We start from the raw sequence: 18,153 nt of genomic DNA, 5'->3' as shown, positions 1-18,153 counted from the left end.
CTTGAATCCAGCAGAGGAGAGGAAGGAAAAGAGGCGACAACAAAGGAGAAATGATAAACGACGACAAAGCGACACAATTCTTGTGTGGAAGTGCACACACGGCGAGTCAACAAGCTGGGCCCTTTGACATGTAGATGACGGCGGTGAAGGTGACAGTGGGGGGAGTTTAAGTTGTGAATGTACTGATTGGCACCTACAGTGCACTAAACTTTTAAACCCGCCCACGACCTCCAGTCCTTTCTCATGCGGGCCCCGGCCCAGCAGATTGATGATAGCCAGTGCACTTCCTCCTCGGGGAGCGCGACCTCGGCTTGAAGAATGGCTGAACGTTGATTAGCCCAAGTCATTACCATTCAAGGGTAGCTGCCATTATGTGGCAGCACAATGATGGAATGCTAAATTAGTATGTCAGCAAAAGATGGCCATTTACATGTAAAGGGTAGAAAGAGAGTTTTCACATTTTTGGGCCAATGCGATCAAATTCAAAGTCGGACGGAACTTTGCGTCTATATATAATTACAAATGAGAGCATTTATATGCATAAATCATATATTGTTGGTCTTCATACTAGTTCAATTCTGATTTTAAATAGATAACCTTAAGCAGACTTCACAGTAAACATCCAACATCAAGTAAATGTATATCCAGACACCCTGTCACACTTTTTCAATCACAAATTCAACCATGGAGTTGATTCCGTGACCTGTAATTCAACTTAAAGGGGGACTGTAAACTGTCATTGTGTTAAAAGGGCAGACTTTAAGAGGAATACAAGGGCACATTTTATGAGTTTATGGGCCTAATTGGGTCAACAAAAGAGCAACACGCCTCGTACAATCTCACCTGATCAGGTGACATAATTTTATCTCTGACCTGAATTGGGGAGAGGGGGGGGGGTGACATCATGCAGTCAGGAGAATATCTGACATCACCAGTCTGGTTGGAGCAAAACGTTAGGTAGAAGGAGAAGTTGTGGTAGAGTTAGTATTAATAGTTGTTCAAGAGGTAATGTTTGCACAACTTTGCAGCTCATAATAAAGCTGTAGTAGTGGTAGTAGTAGCACTAGCATAAAATGCTACAAGACTCGAGCAGAACAATTACATACATTCTTCAGCAAAACATATATCATATCACACCGTTGCCAAATGACATACAGTCCACTGGCAAATTATTTTGATCAAATTAGATCATCACTGTTCTAATTTGATTTTAGAATTGTTTGCACGGTGTCGACCCATTTTTATCTATCTAAGGGGGCGGCCATTTTGCCTTGACCTGCCACTTGCTATCGACTGAAAATGACATCATAGTGCCAAAGGGCTCAACTTGTGAAAGTCACATGACCAAACTCAGAAAGCAGGTGAGCCATGACACTCATTACCTACACAATGGCTATTATGGGTGTATAGAACATATTGTAAAGAAAAAAAGCTCAGAGGTAAAAAAAAAAAAAAGTCGCCTCGTATTTGTGATAGTACGCCGGCATTAAATGCAACAAATCCTGATTCAACAACAAGATGGGGGGGGGCAGAAATAGAAAGCTACTGGTGGGGTGAGGGAAAAAGCAGCAAAGAGACAGAGGGGATTTTTTTTTTCACTGCAGGCGACCAACCGACCTTGAATGAGAATTCTTTTAAAGTTGCACCTGTACAGCGCATGAGGAGGAAGTCTGGAAGCTTGATGTGGGCGCTACGTGTGCTCCAGGCCCTCAGGAAAGGAAAGAATTAGGGGGGCCCCTTTGTTGTCTACGCTCGCTACAGTTCATATATATTTTAAAGGCTTGAATACAAGAAAGAAGCCCCCTCCTCTCTCTCTATCTTGAAAAAAAAAAAAAAAAAAGATCTTGGCGCAACATGTCTGATGTTCCTGTAAAGGCCAATTGAGCGTTTGATTGTGGCCAAACACGGACACGGTTATGAGCACGCGTCTCGGCCTCGTCGTAAAGACGAGGCGCTGGCGGACAGCTGGTTTCACTTTTTTTTTCTCTTTTGGTGCTTTCGCTAGCTGGCGCGCTCTCATTTTCCTTTGTTCGAACAAAGTGTTCCCCTTTTGATGCGTCCTGAGTAATGGTGTGATATTCATACGGCGGCCACACGCTTTCCTTTTAACTCCTCTGCAGCTGGCTGCCTGGAACACATGCAGCCCCCCCCCCCCCCCAAACAAAGGTACAGGTGACAGCACCAGGCCTGTCTTACTTAATAATGGCATAGATAAACATCACTAGAAATGTAACTAACAACACTTCAAGCCAGGGTAAAAACTACATTCAGCCCCAAGTGTGTTGAAAGGTTTTTTGGAGTGGGCATATAGTTTACATTTGAAAATATTGTGCAACACCGCAAAACAAAAATGTGACAAAAGGTAGTTAAATCGTGATCTCATCTCAATTTACTCACAAATGTACTGACTCAGTATGACATTTACGCCTGCTTAGTTGAATACAAAGCTATTAGTGTGCTGCATCAATTGGGTAGATACTAAGGCTGTTTTAGTTAACGAAAACTAACAAAATATTTTTTTTTAACAAAATAAAATGAAAATAATTTAAAAAAATAAAATGAAAAAATATCTTTAAATTTATAAAATTAACTAAAACTATAATTGTACAGAAAATGTCCTGAAACAATTAATTTCATACGCAAGCCGTTGGGTTGATTTTAATTGCATTTATTTTCATATTAACGTCATCCGGGAGTAGTAATCCCCTAAATGTTTGTCGCACAGAAGCGACGTCCTCAAGCAGCAGGCAATAAAAATTAACCACCAAATAACGTCGTTCCTCGTAGATGAGTTTGCGACTAAAACAACTAAAACTAAGTTTTGTGGGGACAAAACTAAAACTAATAAAAACTAACATAGTTGGACCAAAAACTATTTAAAACTATAAAAAAAAAAACTCAAAACAAAAACTAACTTTAATTAAAATTCCAAAACTATAACAACCATGGTAGATACACAGGTTAATTGTACCTTCTGCCGTCTAGTGGAAAAGCATTGAACTGTTCTGCCTGTCACGATCTGTCGCTGGCATAACTAGGTGAACAAAGCTACAACACGTGCAGTAACTCATTTGAACGTGGATATTTTCCCGCAGCACACCTGATGATCTCTCACAAGTCCCGATACCCACATGACCCCATGCCTATTCCTATGTGCCCTTTCTCTTTGCTTTCTCTGCTAAAGCACCCTTCCGATGGGCGAAAGACACACCCCGGTTCAAAGAACTCTAATAACAAATAAAAAGATGAGTGAGGTAGTGGGGGAGTGGGATGAAGCTCCAGTGATCAAATCCTGTAATTCCTTGACACATTTCTAGAAGCCCTTGCTTGAGCGTAAGCCTAAAATCAACAACAGATAAGCCTCTCTGTGTCCCTTCTCTTTGATCTGGAGGTGCTGTGGTGGAGGGGGGGTATAACTCCTAAGCTTCCTGTTCTGGACCCCCCACTCCTGCTATGGATGTGGAGACCCTGGAGGGAGTGCTGAGCAGACAATTATCCAGCTTTAGTGGTCGTATGAGAGCTGATATAGAGGCAGGATGTTGCCTTTGTGGAAAAAGGTATTCCGTGACAGCAGTAGCAAAGTGTGAACGCCGACGTGGAATGAGGGTACAGTCGCACAGCAAATGTTTGGCTTTGGAGGTACAATCCAAGAGGGATGACTTGAGACTTCCCTTTTTCTGTTGCTTATGGTTATACAGAACAGTGACACGGATAAGAGGTAGAGAAATACTTGACAGGAGTTGAAACTTTCTGATTTCTGAGTCTTTCCCCTTAACAAGTCATTCTGTAACAGTTAATGGGGATTCTGTGACAGAACCAGTATGAAACCATCATATTCCAGTGTCCCAGTTCTGTACAAATAGGGGAACAGTTTTGCAATTTTCTGTCTTTAGCGGGAATATCAGAGAATTACAGGACATCACCTGTATGTAGAATTTTATTTATTCATTCATTTATATATAAGAAAAGTCACAAATTTCTAACTGTTGCCTTAACACAGAAAAACAAAAGGGCTTTGCGACCCATAATTTGTAAACTGCCGTCTTTGAATACTGCGTAACAGAAGCTAAAGTGACAAGAGGTCACCTCCTTTATGGAGGTAATCAGAGTTGCCTTCCTGTCTATTTTCACCCTATTCACACACAACTTGACCCCCAAGACAACAACGCTCTCCCAATGTGAAACGGGAAACCGTTTTTTTTTTTTTTTCGTTTGTTGTTGTTGTTATAGCTTTATAGCCTCGCAAGGCAACGGCACAAACATCCTCCATTCAGCCATCCTCTCTTGAGCTTTAAAAACGGTTTACGTAGCATGTTGGAGTACAAACATTCCGTGTGGACTTGTTTGGCAGGAGCGCTCGTAAATCTAGAGCGCTTCCTTTAAAGTAGCAACAGCTTGTTATGATATTGAGTAGAATCACCAAGGCCAGCGTAGCATGCGAAAGCAAAGTAAAATTGCGCAAATATTATTTTGTTTTTGTTCTTTAAATGAATCTAGACAGAGATGGATTGAGACAAGTTTACATGCGACAAGCCAAACCACAATTAAAGCTAGAGTGGAGTGAGGGGAATACAGTGGCAGACTGTAAAGTTGAGCTAACTGCTAATGCTAGCATGTTAGCCAAGTGTGAACAGCTTTTGGTTTTAAACACGCTAACCAAAAATATGCTTGTTCTTATAGTTAGCACTGAATAGCAGCTAGCTCTCGTCTAGTAATCAAAATATATGTTTTTTCCATTAAAGGATAATATTTTCATTAAATAAGGACAATATTTAGTAAGGATAATATGTGCGTTTTGTACTAATAGTTTGAAGTAACATTTCATACGGAATCATACTAAAACAAAATGTAGATTTTCTTTTTTTTCCTTTTGGTGTTTTTTGGAGATATTTTCATTTAATCATCAACAAAAATAAACACATGTCGGTGCCTCATATTTTTTGCAAAATCTGATAAAAATTTGATGTCCTAAAATAAAATGTAAGAAAAAAAGAGAGATCGGGGAGTTAACTGGTTGATGGATGAGAAAAAGAAATTCCCTCGTGATGCCCCACCAACCACAAGCCGCTCCACCCTCCGATCCAACCCCATCCCATTGCCCCCCAGCCGAGAAGAGCCGGACAGAACTAAAGCCTCCCATTGTTGTCCCCTTATACAAGATCACCCGGCAGTAAGAGAGGGATGTAAGGGGGGGTTGGAGAAAAGATGAGGGTGGTGGTGTAGGGCTAGGGTGGAAGGGGTGGGGTGTATGGATGAGTGTGTGAGGAGGGGAGAGGGGTGGAGGGGAGAGGGGGTGGGGGGGGTCACCCAGCCCGCTCAAACAAATCGTGTGATAGGACTTGGCCCTATCTAATCAAGGGCAGGAGGTCACTTCCGAACAACTGGGCAATAAAAGATTATTTCCAGCCACATAACAGAGGAGCCGTTGGGGGGGATGTTGGGAGGGGGGGGTGCTTGGCGGGACGCAAGGGGAGGGGAATGGGATGGTGGAGTGAGGGGACAAGGGGTGGGGGTGGGGCGGGGGGGGGGGGGGCTGTCTGTGAGGGGAGGAAGTGAATTGAAAAAAGCCAGCAGACGGGAACCATCTGTCTGTATGCAAAGTCTAATCTCCCCCCAAAAAAAGCCAGAGGAAGGCAGCAAAGGGGTATTGAGGGGGCGGGGGCAGTTTGGGAATTCTTCTTCTTCTTCCTGGATGTACCCAAACACTAAGTCCTACCTGACTCTGGTTCTGTTTTCCAGGCCGCCACATATCAAAGAGAAAAACAGAACAAAATAGTTTGGTAAGGGAGGCCTGGAATGCTCTAGCGAGTATTAGATAGCCGGGAGCCAATCAGAGACATTTGAGATGAGGCTACAAGCTAAACCACAATAAAAGTGACTGTCTTACTAAGGGTATACTGCGGTTGAAAGGAAAGTCAGACTCATAGCTAATCCAAAACATCTTTGATAGGCTCCAGCACGCCCGCAACCCTCGTGAGGATGAGTGGATCGGATAATGGATTATTTGTAGTTAGCCCCGAGTCAAAGGCAGTCATGAGCTACTCTATGGGTTAGCCAATCACATTTTAACGTAAAGGAAAGCTACATACTACAAAATAAACCACAATAAAATTGACAGTCCTTGCACTTTATGATTGTAAACGGTATGCAGAAATATGAACAGCTAGTCTGGTTTCAAAAATGTACCGGTAATCAAAACACATTCTTGTTCTTGTAGTTAGCACCAACTCTTAGCTAGCCACAAGTTAGCCTTTGGATTAGCCTCTCTTTTCATTTTAAGTTTCCAGTGGTGGACATGTCAGTCTGTCAGTCATCATGCCATTATTTCAGGCGAGTCTTTCCCAACCAAACATGATGTGATCATGATCCGATTTTGATAGACCCTCACCTCGTCTTTGAATGCAAATGCACAATCTGACTATTCAAACAGGAAGTGGCGCATGGAATGTCGATGCATTTGCCTTCATGAAGTAGCAGCCAGTGATCAGGCGCATTGATTGTCCGTGCCCAAATTAGGGCATTCGGAGTGGCAGGAAGTAGGCTTGCGTAAAGAAAGTGGAGGGCTGTGAATTTTTACACTAAAAACCTAATGGTTGTGTGGTGCTTAGGTGGGTGGGGGGGGTTGCAGCGGTTGGTGGTGTTTGTGGTGTGTACCCAGTAGACTCAATGAAACACCTCCATCTTGAATAGCCCTCGACACCTGATAAAACACCAGCCTGCTTTTTATAGCTCCTGAGGAGAAAAGATGGCGCTGGGTGACAATCCAAACAGGAAGCAGTCGCAGTTTCTGACCGCAAATCTCCAGCAGGGCCAAGCTATTCCAGTTTGGATCAGAACTAAATGTATCCTTTATCCGAATCCACATTTGAACTTAATTGGGGTCTAACTCCAAAATATCTCAAAGGTTCATTGGGATATTGTTAGTCCGTTTGACTATTTGTAAAACATTTTGTCAAAAATGCTAGTAAAATCTGATGTACTGAAACAAAATGTGTATTTTTTTTCGTTAAATACTCAAGAAAGATATTTTTGAGGGAATGCTAAGATGTCCACGTTTTAAAAATGCAATGCACCTTTTCTTTCTGATCCGTCCAATTTGTTTCGTATTATTGTTTTTTAGTTTTTTTTGGTTAAAGATAAAGATGTCCTTTAATGTCCTTTCATTAGTTTTTTTCTTGAGCCATTTCCTTGAGTTTAATAAGCCTTATGTAGCTTTTATTCAATGTCTCTTCCCCATGTTGTGTCAAGTCATTATTTTCAAGTATTTTTTTCTACAAAATTCAGATACAATCTGGTAAACGGAAAAATAAAATTTAAAAAAAAATTTGTGTTGAGGTACATTGTTTTGATTGAATCATCAATGTTTTTGAGGAATGCATAGAAAAAGTCAGTTTTCTCCTAATTGCAGTGTACTTTCTATATTATCTCCATTAGATAATCAAGCAAACATACATAATTATACTTAGATCAAATGCATCTTGTAGAAAAAAAAACAGCTAGATTTGTGATATTGTTTTCATGAATCAACAAAAGTGTTTGGTGGAATGAAATGATGTTGTCAGTTTGGAAATCATTGCAGCGCCTTACATTTTATTCTAAAATCCGGGTTTGTGTACATCAAATTTAATGTCTTTTTGTACAGGATGATTTTAAATCCTTTAGACTACTTCAGAATTGACACAATGCAAATCTGTTCTAAAGTCATTTTTATCCTGTGGAGGCTGGATGGGTGTTGGACGCATTTGTGAACACATCAAACGTATCTCCCACAGCGTGTCCAAAACCAAAATGTCTCCAGAGGTGGGTTCTTTTTGAGCACGGTTCACCGTGTTGGGAGTCCAGAAGAGTTCCAAATCCCTCCACTTCCTCTGATTGCTTATATCTATTTATAAGAGTGCAGTGGGGAGGGAGTGGGAATGGGGGGTTAATAGGAACCATATGAGGAGTTTGAGGAAAGCTGAAGCAGCAATGTGGAGGAGGACCACTGGAGAGAACATTCTGCTCCAGCCATGCTGCGTCTTGGAAAAAAAAGGACTGCCCCGGTAGGACGTGCGGCTTGGAGGTTCCTCGGTGACTCACGTGGTAGTCATGTAGTTAAAAAAATAATAATACCAAGAAGAATGACGTGGGCGTGTGGAGCTGCTAAATTTAACCTGAAACAAGCTGCGCAGTTTACACCGACAGATTACTTAATAGTGACTCAGATTTCACTTCGCAAAAGTAGCGTCATTCACCACATGAGTGTTTGATGAGCAAAAGAAACCACAAAGAAACTTTTTTTTTTAAATTTGCACGTAATGTATAATAATAATAATAAACATATGTTGCGTCATATTTTTATGTTCACCACCACTGATCCTATAATCGTGGGTTAACATTGCAGCTGTTGATTGTTATAGTTGAACTGAATGGAATTGGACAGACTGAAGGGAAACAAAAATATGAAAATAACAAAACAATACAATTGCAAATATACAATAAAAAATATCACTCTTAAATTTCTTTGTTTGACTAGCACAGATAGAATAGGGTGTTTGCGCCATTGTGGGAGGAAACGCAGCCATCCCCCAGCCAATCAAAGCAATTCTCTTCATTAAACCATTTAAATTCTTGTCTTTTCTCAATGCCATGTCGTGACTGAAAAGTCTAAGGTGGATAACCTATGACAGTGCATCATTCCAGGAATGTTATAAAAAAAATAAAAAATAAAAAAAATACCTCAAACTTACACATAGTGTGCGATACACAACATATTCTTAACTGTATTTACTTTGACTCTCTGACGACTTTAGTGACATCAAAATGGCCCGTGATGGGAAAAAGGTTCAAAAGCTATTTCAGCCTCTATTGCCAAGTTAGAGATTGGCTTCCTTATTTGGCTTAGGCTGGAAAACATCAAGTAAACAGGCTGTCACTACAAGCATATAGTGGAGCAAAGAGAGAAAAAAAAAAAAAGAAAAGGCCTCCTATTGTTTGCCATCATGCGAGGGAGCCAAATGGCTCTCGAGTTGCGTCGCTGTGAAAGACGACAGGAAACTGACAAATCACTAATCCACTCCTAAACAACAAAAGGTACATTGCAAGCCCCTCAACACCCCCCTCCCCCCTTCCAGCCTAAAAACACATTTCGGCCCATTTGGTCAGTATGGGGAACCTTCGTGAGAGGACATTCAATTTCTTGCGAAAATTTACTCCAATAAGCAAGTTTTTGTGGGTTAACTGTAGTGGGAGGAAGTAACAAATTAGCAATGCTAGATGGTCAATAACACTTACTTTACTTAATTGGAGTATTTATATTGTAGGTTTGAAATTTATTTTTCCTACATTCGGTCAGGGTTTGGGGCAAAGTTTAGGCTGGTTAATTCGCCAGTATGCCACAATGCCAAGTTATCAAAAAGGGTATTTGGGATTAATGAGAGTAAAATATTATTTCGCATTTAATTGCATTCTAGATTATGTACATTCTTTTTACTTTTACATTAAGGGCAATTAACCCAAAAAGATTTTGGGTCGGAAATACATTGTATGTGCCAGCGCTAGTCTCTGAATAATACTGCAATCGTGGGATAAAAATTCAATAGAATAATTCCTCAACACCATGTACAGCAAAATCATAATCTGCTCTGGATTTAAATTGACACCATCTGATAAAGGACATATGTACATATACAGTGGAAAGTTTGGACTTCTGGGGTTTTGAATTGGTACTTTGAATCAGGGCTCCTGCTTCCACCATTTTTTTACACAAGTATCAGTACTTTTACAGGGGGGTGAGTATTTTTGCAAACTGTGTATTTTGTTGTATTTTTACAATGTGGAAGGGCTAATGCTAGATCTTTTTAATCTGGATTTAAATAAAAGAAAATAAAACAAAAATTAAGGTGCATTTTCTTCAGTTGTTAATATTAGCTAGTTTAGCTTTCTTTTTTTGGGGCGTCAATTCACAATGTTAGCCAACTACATGCACAAAAGGCTGAGCCACGCAATGTTTTCCTCCTCAGTAGCCGAACTATGAAAGTTAAGAATGGACATAGTGTATAACGGATGGTAAAAAAATATTTTCACATATTGTTTTGTTTTGAAGAATAAGAAAGGAGAACTTTTTCTCTCACTTACTATGCTGTAAGACAAAGCAAGATGTCTGTGGTTGGGTGTTGTTGTTTTTTTTTTTTTTGCAGCTATTATAATTTTGGTCTTAATTTGAGTCTTGGATGAAATGCTTTTTAGTCTTAGTCACATTTTAGTCATTTCAATATGTGGTAGTTGGAGGCGATGACAATTCCAAAACATTTTAGTCACATATTTTATTTGTTATTAAAAATATCAAATAAATTTAATGATTTTGACAACACACTAACATGTTAACAAAGTAGAACGGCCTTAACTATCAAACAAGCAAAAACAAAAATAGGACCGCTAATCAACCGCATGGCTGGCACCCATCATGTCAGGTACAACTCAGACTGCAAATTAAGCCAACATAGTACAGCTAATGCTAATGACAGCTCACACACAGGTACTATCATGAGGTCTAAAATTTGCGAAAAAAACAGACATTGAATGGCTCAACTTACCTCATAAGGACACAGGCTGTAGGAAAATACATAACGGTGCTGTAAATACCACTTTTGGGAAAACTAACACATTTTAGTTCCTATATTTTTAAATCTGTTGCTCACAAGTCACTGGTCCCTCCCTTCATTCATTTGCTTTGACGATACAAGCCAAAGAGGACCCAAAGATTGGCCGCCAAACAATGCCTGACTAAAAATGCAGAAAATAAATAAATAATTTTGCACAATGTATATTTTCAACGTTAGACAGGCCACCCTCTAACATTTTCGTCTATCTTGTCAACCTCATTTCAGCATTATTTTAGTGTGTTATGGTGTTTACTGTTTTTATGTTATGAATTTATTGTTTTAATTGTCTTTGTATGTCAGATTTTTACTTCATGTACAGCACTGCGTATATTACCTTTGGTTTAGAAATGAAGTTAAATTGATTTTTCAGCATGCGTCACTTAACTTATATAATCATCGTCTAAGAAAAGGCTGTTATTCATGTGAGAAAAAGGCGGTGACCAAATTTACACACTGTCCTCCAATGGCCGCATGACATCACTTCCAGTACGACTCGACCGAACGTGTTTTCCAAATTCTAGAAAAACATTTTGCAGACTTGGTCCTTTGACACCTTCAAAGCCTCCTCCTCATGTAGTACCGCATAAACCATGGCGACTTTGGACTGTGTGAATTTGGACACCATGTGGGATCGAGTCGCACCAAAAGTGATCTCTTGCGACCTTCAGAAGACCCAGTCTGTGAATATGAACACAGCCGTAGTCAAACACTTCTCAGCAGTAGCGTTCCTGCTTTTATTTGGATTGTACCCTTGCATGAAAGTTTTTAGTCAATTAAATGTCTCTATTTTTTTCAAAGTGCTCGTCCTGGGTCTTTGCCCACTCATAGAGGTGACAAAGTCAAAAACACTGACTGTATGTATCCTGACAGTTTCTTTTGTGTCATTGTTTACCTTCCCTGTCTTCTTATCTGTAAAACTCACGTTCTGACAACAAAACCATCCCTGGCCCCGCTCCTGCCATTTAAAAGCATCCTAGGACTTCCTGGTTTGTCCAAGTGACTTTCAAAGTGATGACCTCATCTCCTGGGGGTTCAGGGTGGGGGATGGGTGTCAGCAGACTTTCCAAGTGATACATTCTCCTGACAAAAAAAAGACAAATGGTTGGGGAAAAAGGGAAGGGTGAGGGTGGGGTTGAAGTTGCCTTTAAGTGCAGGAACTACGCCATAAAAGCTCGCCATTGATGGCCGCCGGTTTTATTATCTTTGAACAGGTGGCCTGGTAATGGTCACACGCACACACGCACAGGCGTGCAATATGGAGAGCGCCTGGAAGTTTGGGAATCTCATTGCAGGATCTCGCGTTGACATGTTGAGCGACTTCCTGTGGGGGGTGGGCGAGGGTGTGATGTGACGTCAACGTCACAGTCACAAGGCCAAAAATTCCATTAACACACGCTTGCTTTTGGGGGGAAAAAAAAGACAAGACAAGCACTCGTTTGTTTCATTAATTAATATATTTTCTGCATTAAAGTTAACATAGTTTTCTTTTGTGCCACCCTTTTAATTTTTTTTCTCAGTAAGTATTTGATATTTTTGTTATATTGACATGAGTAAAATTTTAAGACTGTCTCTTGCAATAAATATCATAAAATAATAGAGCTTCACATAATAAATATTTTTTTACAACAACAAAAACAATTTTAACAGATTTTCTTAACCAAAATAGCCAGAATTCCTCTTTTTTTTTTTTTAGCATACAATGTACAACAAAATAAATGGGAGGATGAGGGAAGAGAAACATATTCCATGTGGAGAAAAGAGAGAAAAAAAACAAATACTATGAGATGGATGTGCTTGTGTTAATGCAACATAAGCATAGAGGAGGTTTTTAGTGTGGTCTAGCAACCGGTAATTCAGAAACAAATATAAGATACCTGCAGGTAACAGCTACATCATTGCCCTATAAATAAGCAGGGTTTCTCAAACTGAGGATCAGGGGCCAGGAATGGGTCACTAATGTGAAATTGGAGTCGCGGTCCTTTGTATTCATTTATAAATAGTCAAGAGGCGACATTGCCAATGAGTTTGAGAAACCATATCAAGCACGGTTTCCCAAACTAAGGAAGAATGGATCAATTTTTAGGCGACGGTCCCCAAATGTCAAATTGGAGTTGTCTTCTTTTAGTATGGTTTGAATTGACATTACCAACGGGTGTTGACTTGGACAAATCCTGTTAAAAAAAATGAGCAGCATTACAGGCGCCAAGAATGGGTCCCAATTTTTCTGTGTGTGTTTTGTGGGCAGTCCCCCAATGTCAAAATGGAACAACAGGGAAAGGGGTTGAATTTGAGAAACCTTCCTTAAAATAAACAAGGTTTCCTAAAATAAGATTAATTGGCTGAGAATGGGTCACCTTTTGGGGAGGGGTGTGCACCACCCAATGTGAATTTGGAGCCGTAATCTTTTGCCTTGTACAATCTGAGCAAACATTACCGAGGGGTTAGTTTGAGAAACCTTGCTCTGAAAAGACACTCCTTCACAGGAAAAAAAAACTGAAGTAAAACGATACGGAAATCGGAGAAGAGACTCGAGGAAAGACATGGGAGCGGTTAAGGCAAACACTGGTGTGTAAAAACACGGTCTTGAACCAGAAAACGCATTTTTTTCAAATCGAGTGGTTTTTCTTCGAGGGAAGATGGGTGGGAGGTGCTTGCTAGATTTTGTCGTTGTCATTTTTTGTCCGTGGGGGTGATTGTTGGGATTGGGGAAGGAGGACGCGATCAGGAGGGCTTCTCCTGGTTCTGCGGGGCCCAGCTCTCCAGTTTGCAGTACACAGTGTTGGAGTTCTTGCATCGGCAGCCGGGTCTCTGCACCCTGTCGTAGCATCCCTGGCATGCCTTCAGGCAGCCCTTGACCGGCGGGTAGCACAGCAGGCAGGGGAAGAGTACCGACATTAATCCCATGCACAGGAAGCGCGAGCAGCAGTGCGAGTGCGACGGTGAGCAGGGGTGGTCAGCGCACGAGTCCCCCTCGTCGTCGTTGGAGCAGTGGTAGAAGATACCCTTGACCAGGCACATGCACGTGCCGTGCTCCAGCGCGCTCTCGGCCGAGCACAGGCACTGGCCATTGCATGCCAGGCACGAGGGCAGGCTGCGGGGGGCCGTGCACTCGCTGCACTTGCATTTGCCGCAACGTTCGCAGATGAATTGGTGCCCGGCGGCGGCGGCGGCGGAGGGCGGGAGCGCCCCTTTCGCAGGGCCAGAGAAGTCCAAATTGCCCTTGAGCGGCACCTGGTGGAAGTGGGGACCCGTGTTGGGGCCCACCACCGGCCCTTTGGCTTTGGGCTGAGTCCGAACGGGCCGCGAGTTGCCGTTGAGTCTGGTGGGCGGCGAGCGTGCCAGGAGTCCCTGCTCAGAGGAGGCGCTGCTGTTGCTCCCCGAGCTGGCGGCACTTCCCGTGCTGGTCGAGCGGCTCAGAACCGGCACCCGGGCCCCGCCGCCACCGCCCCAATTGTGGCCTCCCACCATCACCCCTCCGGACGGCCGGTGCTCATAGTTATTGTTCACATTGACCAGGATGACCTCGTGAGTCCTCTCCTGCTTGTCGTGCGGCCGCGGCGGCATGCGGGGAACGGGTGGGCGGCGCGCCACCGACGGCCCCTCCGTGTACTCGTTGTTGGAGCGGATGGCCTTGATCTGGTCCAGGGAGAGGATGGCGGCATGCTGGAACTCCCGCTCGTAATCCGACCTCTGGCGGCTCTCGAGGGAAGGCTGCTGGATCACCACTAATGAACCGCCGGGGCCATGTTGACTTTGGAGCTCCATCTGGGGGGATCACCACTTCCGACATTAACCGTGGACTTGGCATGCATCGGAAAACCTGCGTAAACGGGAGGAATTGGTCAGTTTTATTCAGTTTGAGTTAACTTGTCACATACTGGAGTGCACAAGTAGACTATACAATATACTTTTTATTTAGAGCACTTAAACAGGAACAGCTGCATACATAGTACTGTACATAAGGTAAAAAAAAAATCTGACGAATAAAAACGGACAATTTAAACAATAATTAACCAGTTATGAAATGCTTACGTATCTTTTTACCCATCTGACGCAATATCCTATAGGAGTGCTCCCTCTTCTTGTTCCACTCACTCTGTATTGCAGTTTCTATGCTTAGTACAGTGTCCTTGAAGGCCCAAAATAGGTGCCACTAGTATATTCAAAATTATTTAAATAAATAAATAACAAAAATCATTCACTCCTGCTTATTGAAATGACTTGGTATAACGCCAATGTTACACTTCTCACAGTAATTTTTGGTCGACTTTTTCCGAAGTTTCAGACCACTGGAATTATGACCTGTGTTTTATTGAATATCTGCAGTACAGTACGCATGCTTTGCCTTTTGTTGTTCACTGTGAGCCTATTGGAACACCAAATGTTCCTTTTGGGAATCCATGTATAACAACAATACTACTTTTCGTTCATCAGAAATCGACTAAGAAACAAGACTAAAACCCCTCCAAAATATGCCCCCCCCTCGCCCCCAATACGCACGCATTGCAAAAAGTCCAACGGGGGGCCACTAGCAAACACTTCCCCTTGCTCATTTACATCTCTATGACTAGTTAACATTTAAATGCGAGCGCGGCCACGAAATGAGGACAGCGACTAAATGAGCCGCCTTGCTTAGTATTCTCGCACGCACCCCAAATGGAAAGTAGGGGGGTGCTTTTGATGGAAATGGGGGAGAAAAAAACAACAACAACAAAAAAAAACTCAAGGTCAACGCGAGCACTGAAAAACATTTTGAAAATGTCAATTGGGCGCAATTTTTTTGCCAAAACGTTTTACATGTTTGAAACCACCCAAAACATCAGCAGATATTTATTATTCAACCACATGAATATTTTCCCTATGACTTTGACGTTTTTTTTTACACATGCTCTCCATGGCCCACGCTTCTCATTTTGTCCACCAATGAACTACACGCATTTTTTGGACACTTCACGCTAATCTGCCCATGCACATTAAACGTTTTGTCCAACATTGGCGTAGTAAATTTGCATCGAGCGCCTCCATTGCATGCAAATGGGAAAAGTTATGAATGAAAAGAACGCATGCATGCACGCGTGAAACCTCCAGCAAAAAATAAAAATCCCAGAACTGCGCTACGTGCACTGTTAAATGCGTTAAAACATCACTCGGAATGGTTAAAAGTGCCGCAAAAGCGATTTAAAAGTCGCGCTACTCTCCAGAATGTTCCGCAAAAATTGGTGAAAATGACTTTAAAGCTGTTATTTACCTATATGCAAGCGTCCATAGGCTCGAATCCATCAAGCAGGCAGCCTACCGAGTCCATCCAGAAAGGAAGCGCGTTGTCCCCCACGCAAATTGAACGCGCAGCATTTACAGCCTGCTAATCCAAGTGCGTGTATCCCGTTTGCGGCGTTAATTCCCTTGCTTTTAGTTGAAGGTCCCGTGCGTAAACAAAACCAAAAAAACAAACAAAAAAGCGAGTAAATCCAAGGCCCCTCCACACACGCGTACAGCTGCGCACTTTTTACACAGACGAGAGGCAGGCCGATCTCCGGTCAGGACCGAGCCGAGTCGGAGTCCCAGCGTGGAAGTGGGGAAAAAGTGAAAGAAAAGGGGAGAAAAGTGGCGGCGAGCGTTAAATGGGCAAAAAGGCGAATGAAGTTAGATCCAAAGCGGGTGCTCCTGCGGCGTACGGGCGCTTTGAGGCTTCAAGTCTGGCTTTGGTTCGCCTTCCTACTTCCCTGCTCGCTTGCTTGGTGCTTGGCGGGCCTGTGAGCGCTGAATGAATGAGGCAGGGGGGGCCCCGCAGTGTTTGCTGCAACACAAGACACCTCCCACTGGCCATTGAGGCCCCTGAAAAAGGATACATCGCATCCGCTCCTGATTCATTGGGCAGATGTGCTGAGGCCGTTAAGGTGGACCGGACCCGATCGGACCGGCCTGCTTCCGCTCTTGCGGCTTTGGTGAATAATCAAGTGACGCACTGTGACGCAACACGTTTGTTTTTTTTCTTTTTCTCAGGGCTCTTCTTGGTGCTTTTGTCATTTTTGGTAAGAAGGACTCATCCGGGGAACTTACTGTACTGGAACATGTTGTGAAAACTTGTTACTAAGTGACTCCTGTGGGATTCATCATTACTCAACATTTTTATTTATATTAGGTTAGTTTGGATTAAACAACATCCGATTTGTCATTAAAACATAAAAGTTTAGATACAGTACATACAAAAGAGAGATAGACATTCATTAACGTTGGAATATACGTGTTAATTAGGACACGATCTAAATAATGAAAAAAAACTATTTCATGGTTAAATGTTTTACATAAATTCTTAAAAATAGAAATCATTTACCAATGAAATCGTTAAAAAAGTCAAAATTCTGCATCATTAAGCGAGTAAGATGAATTATTTACATTGGTTTTGTTTAAGCAGGTCTGATTATTAAATTATTGATTACTTCAAATTCTTATATTTATAGCCCAAATGACGTTTATTGGAAAACAATATGAGAAAAATACATTTTGAACGTACGCATTTCATAAAATATACAAATATAATCCCCAAAGGAGAAGTAGATATAGATATGAAAATTATTTTCTTTACATACAGTATTTAATACATAGGTTAAAATCATTGTTATATTAAGTATTACAAATCAGATAAAAAAAACAAAAAAAACAAAACAAAATGACATTAACATAGATAGACATTACTACGTTAGAAAAAAAGTTAAGGTCTAAAAATGAAAAAGGTATTTCAATTCCATATACATTGAATGAACAGAGATGAACTAAACTAAAATAAAATAAAATGTTGAAATAAAAATATCACCGCGCACACGTGGACGATGTGAACGCTTTCATTTTCCTGTGGAATGCCTGCTGCTCATGAGTTCCGGTCCACCTTAAAGAAAACGCGAGTCAGAAAAGCCCCCCACCCCGCCCTCGCCTACTCTGCTCGGCCCCTCCCCCGCCCGTGTCCCCGACTGTCTGCTTTGATTGGTGTCGCGGATGCGCTACATCCGGATCCATGAGAAAAGGGGAAGTTCAATACAAAGTCAATGGGGCCGCCATTCAAATGGAACAATCCATACGCGAGGGAAGAATGGGCCTCCCGTATGCTTCACGGCCTCGACGCACACACACTCACACACATAGAGCCAGTCATAAAAGAATACATAAAGAGTTGGTAAGAGTTTTCAGAATGTTTATTGGCTGACGGAGTTGGTGTTGCTGCTTTAGAAAGCGACAGATGGCCGCCAGTGTCGCCATTAAGGCTCACTGGACGGAAATGCTCATTGGACTGGACACAAAATGGAGGACTCTGGGGGAAGCTTCATTCACAAGAGGCCTACTGAGTGGTGCACATTTTTTTAAATTAGAAAATATTTTTTAGGGGGGGAAATATTGACATTGGATAACTTTCCGCAACACATCTGATGATATCTCACGACACACTTATGTGCTATGACACACTGGTTAATAGACTTGGGTTTTTTTTGTTTAATTTAAAATACATATACGGATC

General features: G+C 41.9%; 1 protein-coding gene and 1 long non-coding RNA gene across 3 annotated transcripts in view; both read right to left on the bottom strand.

Moving 5' to 3' along the window:
• LOC148338532 (uncharacterized) overlaps positions 1–10,742 on the bottom strand; it is a 68,603-nt gene extending 57,861 nt beyond the window's left edge. For both annotated transcript variants that reach the window (XR_015842909.1, XR_015842908.1), the window contains exon 1: positions 10,575–10,742. This is a non-coding gene — a long non-coding RNA (uncharacterized LOC148338532). The remainder of the gene's footprint in view (positions 1–10,574) is intronic.
• Positions 10,743–12,689: 1,947 nt separating this feature from the next.
• spry1 (sprouty homolog 1, antagonist of FGF signaling (Drosophila)) lies at positions 12,690–16,571 on the bottom strand. Its single transcript, XM_088294970.1, has 2 exons — positions 15,892–16,571; positions 12,690–14,463 (listed from the first exon to the last, which is right to left on the bottom strand). The coding sequence occupies exon 2, from the start codon at positions 14,406–14,408 to the stop codon at positions 13,365–13,367; it is 1,044 nt and encodes a 347-aa protein (XP_088151096.1). The 5' UTR covers positions 14,409–14,463; positions 15,892–16,571; the 3' UTR covers positions 12,690–13,364.
• Between the last annotated feature and the right edge of the window lie 1,582 nt (positions 16,572–18,153).

The sequence above is a fragment of the Idiotropiscis lumnitzeri genome, chromosome 4 (genome assembly GCF_059441095.1).
Source record: "Idiotropiscis lumnitzeri isolate Australia: NSW breed Sydney's pygmy pipehorse chromosome 4, RoL_Ilum_1.0, whole genome shotgun sequence".
NCBI lineage: Eukaryota > Metazoa > Chordata > Actinopteri > Syngnathiformes > Syngnathidae > Idiotropiscis > Idiotropiscis lumnitzeri.
The sequence above is the reverse complement of the archived record's forward strand: the minus strand, read 5'-3'. Positions and strand labels throughout refer to the sequence as shown.

Coding starts and splice junctions, on each gene's coding strand:
- spry1 (XM_088294970.1), bottom strand. CDS start 14,408: ATGGAGCTCCAAAGTCAACATGGCCCCGGCGGTTCATTAGTGGTGATC.